This window comes from Myxine glutinosa, chromosome 13 (genome assembly GCF_964187855.1).
Source record: "Myxine glutinosa chromosome 13, kmMyxGlut1.1, whole genome shotgun sequence".
Taxonomy (NCBI): domain Eukaryota; kingdom Metazoa; phylum Chordata; class Myxini; order Myxiniformes; family Myxinidae; genus Myxine; species Myxine glutinosa.
In genome coordinates this window covers 86,833,382-86,845,881 of record NC_136273.1, presented here as the reverse complement: position 1 = coordinate 86,845,881, position 12,500 = coordinate 86,833,382, and the positions used below count along the sequence as shown (strand labels likewise).

The window sequence follows — 12,500 nt, the reverse complement described above, 5'->3', positions numbered from 1 at the left end:
GGGACCGTGTGGATGTCACAACACCCCAACCGGGGGATGAATTTGAAATTGTGCAGCACCAGGGCGGTGGTGCGGAGCAAGAGGGGGTAGAGTTTTTGGGGGTCCGTGCAATGGAGCCGGACCAGGTATTTATTGGGGATATTGATCAAAGCCTGGCGGGGCCAGGAATGATTTGTAACGATGAGGATGATTTGATCCAGCGGCTGGAGACCTGTGACAGTCCCATGGAGGTAGAGCTTGTTCAGGCCCAAAGGAGTCTGGGGGAAGAGGTGAGTTGGTCCAAGGAGGTGGTTGGAATGACCGAGGGGACGCTCACTGTACACTGCTATTTGGAAACAGAGGCTCCAAAATTGGACAACCAGTTGGGGGAGTGTGTTGGCTCCGGGCTGGATTTGGATCTTGGAGGATCGGGAGATAGAGCTTCTGGAGATTTGGTCCCTGTAGGGAATTTGGATCAACTGCAGGGAGGGGCAGAACAACCGGTGGTAGAGGTTGTTCCCTGCAGCTGCGGTTTGGCAATGGGAATGAAAATTTGTAAAATAAAATTTAAAATAAAATTACAATGGGAAATTGATTTGGAGCAGCCATGGTGGGGATTGGTCCCCGGGCTGCGGGATTTGGACATGGAGAGGTCATGGGTGATGGCCTCGGGCAAAAGTTGCCCCTTTCAAAATTTGGGTATGCCGGCCAGCTGGGGGGCTGTGATGGCGAGATTTGGACGTGGGGTCCAGCCTTGGGTGTCGAGGTACGACCTGGGTCCCACGGGGGGTCTGGTGGAGTGTGGCGTCCCTTGTCCGTCGGGGCGCCGTCCGAGCTGGTGGCTCGGGCCGGCAGGGTCACCGGACCCTGGTGGGGGTTAAGACCTCCAGGGAGGTCCGAGGTGGTTTCTCAAGCCTGGGATGGCAAATATTGAGGACCACTAGGGGGAGGTGTTGTGGGTCGCGCTTTGGTGGTGGCACTGCGGACGGCCAACTTGGGACTGATGTGGTGACCACCCGGGCATGCGGCCTGGCACTCTCCTCCAGGGACTCTGGGACAACCAGCATGTGGTGACCTGGCATGGTGGTTGGTCTATGGACGCGGGTCAAACCGAATGGACAGGGATGGAGATAGCCTGCCGGACAACCATTGGGGCATCTGTGGAACGTGATGGTGTGAGCGACCTTCCACAGATGCTCCGTTGTGATTTATGGACTCTCGGGTTGGGAAGAGAGCCATGGGGATGTGAATCGGGAGATGTGTAACGAGCCGAGCATATGGGCCATGCTCGGCTGGCATGTGTATGGCAAAGCATCCTTCTTTGGTGAGGTGAGTGAAATGTGACAAATGGTTGGCATGGGTAATCTGTGGGTTAGATGGAAATTTAAGGGTGGATTTTGAAATGCCATGGTGGACACTGTACAGTGACGCCATTATTGATCCAGGTGTGTAGACCACAGTGTTGGAGGCTGTGATGAAATTAATAGGGTAGCAAGACACAGCTTTCAACTGGTTGCGGGGGCAACTGTGCTGATATTTGGGACGCGGGATGATGGGGATGTAGTTGTGTAGCCTGAGGGTCAACGTGGTGCTGTGCGTGTCCGAGGTGTGTGGACCATGTCTTCTGGGTGGGTCTCCTGGTGGAGCATGGCTGTTGACTGGACCTTGGTGTGGTCAAGTGTGGGTGAGCACTGGGGGGCTGCAGTTCTGTAGTCGGACTGGGGGATGATGGGGAGGTGCAGGGGACGTGGCTGTAGGGATGCCACGCACTGCGACCGTGCCCCCCAGGGCCGAGGTTGTGTGTGCGGTAGTGTGTGTTTTGGCAGCAAGTGCTCACCACATTGGCCAGCTGGGGCTGCTGCAGCTGTGTTCCTCGCAGGGGGGGCCGAAGGATGGATGGTGGGTCGCACCCTTATGGACACTCATGGGCCATGTTGGCGTTTTGACTGCTCACCTTGTCCCGGTGACCCTTGCACGGTAGAGGTGCAGAGCTGTCGTGGCCACAGGTAGTTGTGTAGTGATGATCACCGTTGGATGCGGAGCCACATACCTGCCAGTGTAGTGGGGACAAAAGAGAAATTTGGAAGGATTTGGTAGGCCCAATGTGAAATTTTGGGAATTGTATGGGTGGATTGCACTTTGAACCTGACCAACCTGCAACTACCTGCACTTGAGGTGAGTGTTTTGAGGAGTACTGTCCCAGGCTTCAGGACTTGCTTTGGAAATTGGGGACATGTAAATTGGAGTTGGGAGGCGGGTGAGAGTGATGACATGGCCGGTGAGGGGATGGAATGGGAGCCACAGTGTCTTGTGGGTGGCGTATGTTTTTGTATTGTGGTTACGTGTTTTGATGTGGTCGTGAGAGTGGAACCTGGAGAGTGTGTGATGATTATTGGAGATAATGAGGGGCGATAATTGTGCTTTTTGGAAATGTGCTAATGGAAATGTGTAAGGATTCAATGATTCGAACTGTGAAGGGGGATTTCACATGTGGCAGGCCATCGCAAGCCTTGTAACACCTTTTACACCATCTATGGAATTGTACTGAATTGTGCTGAGTTGTGTGGAGAATTGAATGGCAGCGGGGGAGGAAGTGTGTTTTGGGGTCTTGTGGGTGGGGAAGGTGTGTGTGTCCGCAGGTACAGAGCAAGCTCTGAGGAGCGATGCCTGCGGGCCCCCCTCTGCGGCAATTACCCCTGGCAGCCGGTGGTAACTGGAAATTGGAGCTCGTCGGTGGAGGGTCTGGTTGGGCGCCGCGGGGTGAGGAAGTCCCCCGGTGACCCGTGTTGCTGCGCGAAAGCAGGAGGCAAAGGAGCCTGGTGTGTGTGGAGACCCTCACCGGCGAGGTAACGGCGGAAAGGGGCTGTTGGGCTGTCATGGGGCCAAGAGGTAAAGGGGGGGGGGGGGCAATGAATTTGTAAGTCGGTTGACTTGTTTTTGGGACTGCGGGCACCACAGCCTGATGCGCCCCCACCATCTTTTGTGCGGTACCTCCCCGCTGCCTAGTTGAGGAATGCACACACACGTGAATGACATCAATGCCATGGTCCTGCAGGGGGTGTATTGAAATAAGAACCTTATTGATTTTTGAAATGCCTTGATGACCTATGGAATGAGAATGAGTGGTTAAGGGGTCTGTGTAGCATGAATGTGGGCGAAATCCACCGAGCCGTGTCACTCACCTGTAACATCTGGACAGGGCCCGTGGAAATTTAGGGGGATGCATTGGGGATGGCCCGCAGGTAAGGTTGAGTCTTGTGGCATCCACCGGGGGACGCGGTCTGTAGACCGGGGTATGTACAAAGGTTAGAGTTTTGAGTTTTGGAAAGATGGTTAAGTTTTGTGGTTAAGTTAGTGTTGTGTGTTGTTGTTTCCTCCCTCCACAGGAACAACGAAGAAGATGTACATACTTGCATGATGGTTAAGGGGTTCAGCATGTTAAGGAAGTGTAGGTAGGTAGTCCGACTCACTTCCCACAGCCCTTCCTGATTTATTTCATAGGTTAATTAAGTGTGTGACAGTAAGTGTTAAGGCTGGAATGGTAGCCCTGTAGTGAACCTTGCAGGAGCTACGGTTCCAGGGGGGGGGCTGTGTTATGAATTTGGTAATGCAACATCTAGAGCTAGGTAGATCTGAATAGGTAGGTATTCGGCTGTCGTGACAGGGACTGTACATGTAATAAGTTATTGATGTTCAGGCGGTTGTCGGGGTAAGATGTATGAGTGTGGATCTACCTGGAGATTCGAGTGTTAAATAGTGAGGGATTAAAGGTAACGCCCCTGTGAGTATCACCTAGTAATCAAACCTTTGTCCTTTATGGCACTGCAAACCACATAAACATTAGTTAGGTCCTTAGCGCAACATTAAATAATCCCCTTTCCCTGACAAGGACTTCGTATTAAATTGACAGGAAACCAGGTCAAAAACACCGCCACGATTGGCCGCCACCGTGTACACCTCCAAAGGCCTACAAACCTGGCCGGCACGTGTTATGCCAGGACCGCAGGGTCGCGTAACGGGGGAGATGTCAGGAGTCGCGGGAGGCTTTGATTGGCTGAGGAGTGCGCAATGTGACGTCATCGGCCACCAATATAGGGACGGTCGGACGCCATTTCGGGAGTTTTGGCGTCAGGAGTTGAGTCCCAAGTCACACGGAGCTAGTTCGCCAGTTGAGTTGAGTTCGTGGCAGGCACTGGCAGACGCAGGCAGGCACGAGAGAGTTGAGCGGTGGTGGAGAGTTGGAGAGGACACGCCATTCCAGTCGCAGTTCGAGTGCAGTTCGGGTTGTAGGGAGTCGCAGGAGACACACGAGAGCACACCCAGTTGGCACTGAGCAGTTCGTTGGCACTTGGCTGCCAGCACTCCCGCGTCGTCGAGTCGAGTGGAGTTGAAAGGAGTCCTTCCTGTCCCTGGTCAAGTGGAGCCGCTGGCCTGCGTCGGACGCGTGGTGCTTGGAGCGAGGGGCCTCGTGGTGTGCGATCGGGCCGGAAGGAGCGGTGCTGGACACCAACAATACAAGACGACAAAGACAGATAAGCCCGATCTCCGCGTATATTTTGAACGACGGGACGTGTTATTTTCGTGATTAATCTCCCTCGTTTGTGTTTGCTGTCAGTCGTGTGGGGACGTCCCGATTTAGGTTTATTAGAATTATTAGATTTACCGGCGGGCTTTTTCACTGGCTTTACTTTTCCTAATAAACCCTTATATTACTTTTTGTACATAATATCTGAACGCAGTTTTCCTGGGTGTTTGATTTTAATAGATAAGGTTGCGGAGCCTTCGCTGCGCCCCGCCATTCCGCGCGTTGGTGTTGAACTTGAGTCCGCCATTGAGTGTTCGCCTCGGGAGTTAAAGTCTCGCAAATCGGTCATCCGTAACTGTGGTGTTAATCACGGTTACGCGACAATATATATATATATATATAAAGGTCCATCTATTTATTATGTACGCATAGAAGGGGGTGCAACATTAAAGAAAGGGAGAGGGATTGTGAGGGGAGGGGTATTTAAGCTATATTTGCAAAAGTAATGGCGTCTTCAGAAAATATTCACACCCCTGGACTTTTATTCACACGTAGTTGTGTTACAGCCTGAATTTAAAATGGATTAAATGAAAAAAAATCGTCACCAATCTTCACAAAATACCCCATGATGTCAAAATGGGGGAAAAAAAATTCGACTTTTTTACAAGACAATTATAAATTAAATACAGAAATATCTAATTTACATAAGTATTCAACACTTCACAGAAGCGCCTTTGGCAGCGATTACAGCTTATACTTTTATTGGGTATGTCTGTATCATCTTTGCACATCTGGATTTGGGGTTTCTCTCACATTTGTCCTTACAGATTTGCTCAATTTCCGTCAACTTGGTTTGGGAGCATCTGTGACCCGCAATCTTCAAGTCTTTCCACAGGTTCTAAATGGGATTCAAACCTGGTCTTTCGCTGGGCCATTCAAGGACTTTCATGTTCGTATTCTGAAGCCATTTCAATGTTGCGTTGGCTGTATGCTTGGGGTAATTGTCCTGTTTGAACGTAAATATTCTATGCAGTGTAAGGTCTTTTGCACCCTGGAGCAGGTTCTCCTCAAGGATTTGCCTGTATTTGGCTCCATTCATTGTTCCCTCTACCTTTTTTAGTCTCCTAGTCCCTACTGCTGTAAAGCATCCTCATAGCATGATGCTGCCACCACAAAGCTTCACGGTAGGAATGGTGTTAGATGGGTGATGAGCTGTGCTCGGTTTCTGCCAGACGTAGCGCTTTGCATTCAGGCCAGAGTTCGATTTTATCTCATCAGAACATATAACATTTTGTCTCATGCTCTGTCTTTCACGTGCCTTTCTGTAAACTCCAGGCGTGCTGTCATGTGCCCTTTTCTCAGGAACGGCTTCCGTCGGGTCACTCTCCCATAATGCCTAGATTTGTGAAGTGCTGCGGAGACTGTTGTCCTTCCAGCAGGTTTCCCCATCTCAGCCAAGGAACTCTGTAGTTCTGTCAGAGTGGTCATTGGGTTCTTGCCCAGAACCGCCACTCCCCCCACCCTCCCCGACCAAAGTCCTTCTTGCCCGTTTGTTCAGTTTCGTTGGACAGCCAGCCCTAGGAAGAGTCAGGGTAGTTCCATACTCTTTTAAATTCCTAATGATGGAGCTCATTGTGCTCTTGGGAACTTTCAACACTCTAGCAATTGTTTTATACCCTTCCCCAGATCTTTGCCTCCTCACAATTCCATCTCGGAGTTATACGGACAGTTAAATGGATTTCATGGTATGGTTTCTGTTCTGACGTGCACTGTCAACTGTGGGACCTTATATAGAAAGATGCGTTTCTTTCTAAATCATGTGCAATCAATTGAATTGGCTACGGATGGACTCCAATAAAGTTGTAGGGACATCTCAAGGGTAATTAAAATAAAATGGATGCAACTGAGCTCAATTTAGAGTGTCATAGCAAAGGGGTTGAATTCTTATTCACTTAAGATATTTCAGCTTTTCATTTTTAATTGTTTGGTAAAAAAAAAAAAATTTGACTGACATTATGGGGTATTCTGTGTAGATCAGTGACAAAAAGTCTCAATTTAATCCATTATAAATTCAGGCTGTAACAACAGAATGTGAAAAAGCCAAGGGGTATGAATACTTTCTGAATGCACTGTATATGCATGACTCCATGATTGTTGAGTATGAGTGTAATTGTTTTTTTATTTAAATGGTTATTAAATAATTACTTATTGTTAAAAGTCAGATATCTCAAATGCATGGCAAAGTGTGAGTAAAGGAAGGAAGGCCAGAGATGGATAAAATTAGGTTTTAAGATTATGATTACAGTCATCGCGATGGAAATAATCTCCATACCAATGACCATGATCACATCCAGCGAACATGATTTCAGATCACAAAATGAAACGATTTAGTGTATGGTCAGAAAGGGCAATGCTGATACCTGTTCTTGCTCCTCTTTGGTTTGGCCTTGAGGTTAAAACTCTGATTCCCCTCCCTTCTTCCACCTCCCCTCTCCCATTGCATACCCTCTTTAGGTGGAGCATCTTAGGTGGCCAGGTGGAGGGGGGGCAGAAATGACGCGATCGCTCTCCCCTCAGCCTCTTCCTGCTACTCTACGCCCGGCAACTCACACTCTGTCTGTTTCACCTCGTGCTTTGCCTCCACAACAAATATGGATGGGTCCAGCGGTAATGCCTGACAGACCGTGGACAACGATGGGAGGCGTCATTTTTAAAAGTGGGCAGGAGAATGAAGGTCGCAGGGTTGATGGTGTTCAGGGAAGCCGCAGGCAGCAGGAGAAGGTTCGGCCGGCAAAGCCACCTGTTCCGAGAAAGCCTGCCAGTCTCACCAGAATGCCTCAGTCATCTACAATGGCCATGCTACGTGATCAACAGAGGACGCCTCTCTCCGTTTCAGCCAAAAGCCGCCTTTATGACATCCATCCCAGCAAGGTTGGTCCATTTGGGCAACCCATCGCAGTCCATATGAACACTGCCAGAAGATCTACAAGTCTTTCGGGTCGTCGCTCGGCCCCCATTTTACCTCCTGCTACAACTGTGTGGCGTCGTTATGATTCAGAAGGCCACCCGGTTACTGGTGATCAGATGCTCAGTTCTTCTGCTCCATCGGTCCTGGCCGAGATGACAACAATGCACCATGGTTCGCCCAGACATCATATTAGATGTCGCGTTGATGTGCGGCCAGACGATTCTGTTGCTTTTGCCTCTCATTCACCACCACGTGCTGTGCAACAATCACCTTCAATAAGTCGGTCTGAACCTTTCCTCCATAGACGTGTGTCACCCCCTGCTCCACCAACCCGGAAATCATCCTTTGCCACATTTTCACGGTCACTTGACAACTTGTGCCAAGTGTTAGCAAGACGGGGTGTGACACGTCGTGGGATAGCAGATGGTCAGAGCACGGACAGTCCAATATCCATGTTCAATAAGCGCACTGGTTCAACCTCAACGCTACCTGTTGTCCAAGTCTCAAGCTCGCCACGCCGCTATGCTGCACTCTCGCTCTCAGAAAACTCAGTTTTTAGAAAAACCTGCAATGGCTCAGCAGCCATCTTAGAAAGGCATGAGAAGCAATCGTTTTTAGCGCCATCCATAACCATCACGGACAATGAAGTTCAAAGAAGCCTAGGACCCAGGGCTTGCCGTGGCCGCTCTTTACAGGAGTTAAGGGCCGACAGCCGATCGGAAAAAGGAGGCAGCAGTTCAGACTACCTTGGATTTCGGAGCCTTGCATCGAAAAGGCCTGGACCGAGTTCTCCACTTGCTAGTCAAGAGCTTGACGAGATATTACTGGATATTGCTGTCCATGCATCTCCCCGTGGAGATGAAGGGGCAAAGGGTGGAGAAGGTGCTCCTGACTTTGTGGGTCGTCTTGTAGAACTGCTGGAAAATGACACTCCCATTCATGTCCCTCAGACTGATGCATTGGAACAGACAGATGGCCCAGCAGCAAGGAATTCCCTTCCAAAATGTGCCAACCCCAATTGTTGGCGACGAGCTGACCATGCCAAGGCAGCGTCAAAGGTAGGGTGGCGTGTCTGGTTTGTGCAACCATTATCAACATCTCCTATATCTCTGGTTGCTTTCTTGTTTCAAATGCTATGCAAGGAAACCATTGAGAGTCTCAGATTTTGCTACATTTATATTGATTGCCATTTTCCTCAATTTCCAGGCTTGTCGCAAATGTGGCGCACAGTATTGTGCAAGGGACTGCCGTCGACGCCACAGAGCCCAGCACAACACAACCTGCAGTCTAATCCAGGCAGATCGTGCCTGCACAGCCATCTTGGAATCCTTGAGAGCTCCGGGCTCCGCACTTTTGGCATTGGCCCGCGCGGCACACGTGGGTTTCCTCGCCCGAGGCCGTGGCTGCCTATCTATCGGCCTTCCAGGCCCAGCTGCAGCCGAGGCTTTTGCACGCCTTGGTCTTGAAGCCTTACTTGTGTCACCTATGTACGTGTCACTCCGGGAGGTGGCAGCACATGGTGCAAGTCTGGGTCACTATGCTGAAGGTGAATGACAATAGAACGGTAACAAATTTCATAATACAACTAATTTTACTTGTGTGCTATTTAATCATCTTACTATAATTCACCAAATGTCCGTCCGTCCGTTCGAAGGTACCGCAAAAACGGCTGAACCGATTGCAACGATATTTTGGGTGGGTAATCCTAGGACCCCTTGGAGTAAAATAGGCTATATTGTTTTACCAATTTTTCCAATTTTCCAGTTTTTCCAAACACGATGGAATAATATTCACCAATGTGAACAGTGATGTGGCTTTTGTTGAAATTCTACGTACAAGGAGAGAGTAGATCGACTCCTGACAAACTCTTCCGATTTAAACGTGCGGCTCCGATTTCTGCCAAAATCTCACTAACCTCTCTCCAACACCTCTTACAGAGCTGCACAAAGTTGGACTACATTATAATCCAGATACCCACTTCCTTGTCAGCGTATCCGTGGCAACCAACCCATCAACCTATGGCCCACCAGCCGACCAGCCTGCTGCCCGCCGCTTTGCACTTCTGCCACTACCACCACCACCCGCTTCCCCCAAAGACCCTGAAGAGCCCGAGACCCTGATTCTAACCCCGCCACCTGTGGGCCCAGGTGCGGGTTCACGGCGTGCACGAGAGCTAAGCATGGCGACAGTGCAGCGGGACCTGCGGAGGCGTGGTGTGTCCTTGCGGCTTCAGTACCCGGCGCTCTACCAGCGGTTGTGTCGTTTTGTTGAGCGTGGTGGTCCATTTCCGCCAAGCACAATCTATCCACGTGACTCACGCACAGGAAAAACTTTCATGTGCATCCTGCTGCCAGCATCAGATCCTCAACCACTATCCTGGGCACACAGGCCTCGATGGCTGCAAGACTTGCTCTGATTGGTTGGTGCTAGACGATGATGAAGCAGTATTTATTTAGTGCATTCCATAGCTTTGGCCCATCAAAGGAACTCTGCAGGATCAATCCCAAGGGTGCGAATAAAAAGTGCAAAAGACATTTGACTTGCCAAACGGATGAAAGTGTGAGATGTATCCAGAACAGAAATTACTGGAAAAGCCAAATATGATGGAAAGAACAATAATTATTACAAGAACAATTCCAACCAGAAATCTATTATATAATCTTTGTAAGCATCCCTATTGAATTTGTTGCAACCCTTTTTTCCGAGCCTTATTTCCCAAAACGCTATTGTTTCATGATACCTGTGATTGGCCCTAATTATTAATTATTATTATATAATTCCCAAGCTAAAGGTATTGCATGAAGAATGTCACATACAATTCTTCCTCTTCTTAATTTTTTTAAAAAGCTATTACCTTTCAATATGTTCATTTACCATCCTCCTTCCACATGCTCCTCCATGTTAAAACCTGGTACAGCATTACACTCACTAACAGCATGGAAAAATCCAACACCGAGAGGATGCCTCATCAGAACCTGCATCTTCGTGATCAACCTGCGGGGTGAAAATCAGCCCAAGAAATAAAAAATGTTTTCATCCACCATTGATTAAAAAAATTGGAACATGTTAAACTTCAATAAAGTAATGTATATGATGCAGGTTTCTTTTTTTGTAAGGGGGGAGGTGACTTTTTTTTTATTGCTCACTATCAAAAGTACCCATCAAAAGATGGGAAAAGCAAGCAATTAAAAAAAAAAAAAACGTTTTTTTTGTTTTTTAAAATCAAATTTATAAAAAGAACTAGAACAATGCGACTGTCGCCAATATGCCTCCGCATAGTCCAACAATGGGTATATGCCATCAGACTGCATATGTATGGGTAGGGGATCACATTTGTGAAGTTTCGTGATTTCGGATAAGGTTAGTTTTTCAATCCAAGATGGCTGCCAAACCACGTGACCTATGACATAATTTTCAAACTATATGCAACAGTGCTGTTAGATGATATTTGTAAAATTTCGCATCGATAGGGTGTGCAGTTTCAAGGATATAATTATTTAATACTTTCCTTCAATCCAATATGGCTGCCAAACCATGTGGCCTATGTCATAAATTTAATATTTCAATACGAATGGGTCAGATCATGTGCATGCAATTTCAGATTTTTAGGATAAAGAATTCGATTAAAACATTTTTGGCTGGTATACCATTTCACCTATGATGTCATCATTATCATGCTTTTGTTCTCCATTGGGAGTACTCGACAATGTGCCAAGTTTCAAATTTTTCAATTAAGTGGTTTCCGAGAAATAATTTTTTCATTATTTGCTTTTAATCCAAGATGGCTGCCATACCACGTGACGTCACAGTTATCATAAAAACATTCTGCATGGGTGTCACTCCTACCCCGAAAGTTTTGTCTCAATCGGACATATGGTTGCTGAGAAAAACGAGGTTTAGCCCGTACGGACGGATGGACGGACAACCCGAAAACGCAATGCCTCCGGCGACTTCGTCGGTGGAGGCATAAAAATACAAAGATGCACATCCTCGGGGGTCTCCTTCGTATGCATACAAAGTTTCAAGTTTTTAGCTATCATCGTCCTGGAGCTATGCTGCTGACAAACACACATACACACACAGGCCATTTTATTAATATAGATTGCCACAAGCACCGGCATCGCATTTAAAGTTCAATATGATGTAATTGACGGCCTTGCATTTTTGAAGCCTTTAGTGCAATCAGCTGGAATATTTGATCCAGCGAAATAATTGACTTAAATTATAAAACACGCACATGGTTTAGAGTTCATCGTGTGTCGCGTGTAGAGGGGGGGGGGGGGGGATTTCACTGGAGCATTCGGGGTGTATTCGCACATGGTCGGGGCCTAAATAACTCCCCCCTCAAGTGACAAGACAGAGAATTAAACTGAGCATTTACCAGTTATTTATCGACCACAAAGGAATACCAAATGACATTATGTAAAACAATTGCCAACAATCAGAATTGGCATTTAAACAAAACAAACCACAGCCTCTGTATATATTTCAAGCAAATGACAATGTACATCAAACCAAAATTTAAATATAGACAAGCATTCCTTTGATATACACAAACTGTAAGAAAAAACAGGTTTTTCGTGGCACAAAGACAAAAGGTAGAAGCGGATTGGTATGGAAAGTTGAAACCGCTCAGAAACTGGGGCAAAAAGTGGGAAAAGCCAGGAGAGTTTCAGGAAATGAGCCAAATTAACCAATAACGTAACAGAATGCATGGCTTTGGAATGAAGTTCGATTGCATGCAATCATCTGAGTGGAGGGAAGGGAACCGGAGAGAGTGCGAGGAAGAGCGCTTCGAGCAAAAGGCATCCTCAGTGACCAGTAGTACCACCTGAGAAGCTTTTCCCTGGACCCTGAGGTAGAGCGAAGTCACTGGCAGGTAAAGGTGTGCAATGACTCGCATTGATGTTCTTCATGTAATGCTTTGCCTGAGGAAAATGCAGGGAGAAAAGCTTTTAGAGCACTAAATCCGCTGGAGAGCTGCCACCTATCAACAGAGCAATTTCCAGGCTTATAAACTTCCGCACT

General features: G+C 47.8%; 2 protein-coding genes across 5 annotated transcripts in view; one reads left to right on the top strand and one right to left on the bottom strand.

Moving 5' to 3' along the window:
• AJM1 (apical junction component 1 homolog) overlaps window positions 1-10,565 on the top strand; it is a 16,945-nt gene extending 6,380 nt beyond the window's left edge. The window contains exons 2-4 of the mRNA XM_068134785.2: window positions 7,019-8,530; window positions 8,679-9,018; window positions 9,410-10,565. Of these exons, the coding sequence (XP_067990886.2) occupies window positions 7,019-8,530; window positions 8,679-9,018; window positions 9,410-9,888 (2,331 nt within the window). The 3' untranslated portion in view covers window positions 9,889-10,565. The remainder of the gene's footprint in view (window positions 1-7,018; window positions 8,531-8,678; window positions 9,019-9,409) is intronic.
• ABHD16A (abhydrolase domain containing 16A, phospholipase) overlaps window positions 9,895-12,500 on the bottom strand; it is a 54,810-nt gene continuing 52,204 nt past the window's right edge. For 2 of the 4 annotated variants that reach the window (XM_078767751.1, XM_078767753.1), the window contains one exon: window positions 11,547-12,400. In XM_078767751.1, the coding sequence (XP_078623877.1) occupies window positions 12,284-12,400 (117 nt within the window). In that variant the 3' untranslated portion in view covers window positions 11,547-12,283. Of the gene's footprint in view, window positions 10,467-11,546; window positions 12,401-12,500 lie in introns of those variants that run through there. The other 2 variants (XM_078767752.1, XM_078767754.1) reach the window with 2 other exon arrangements.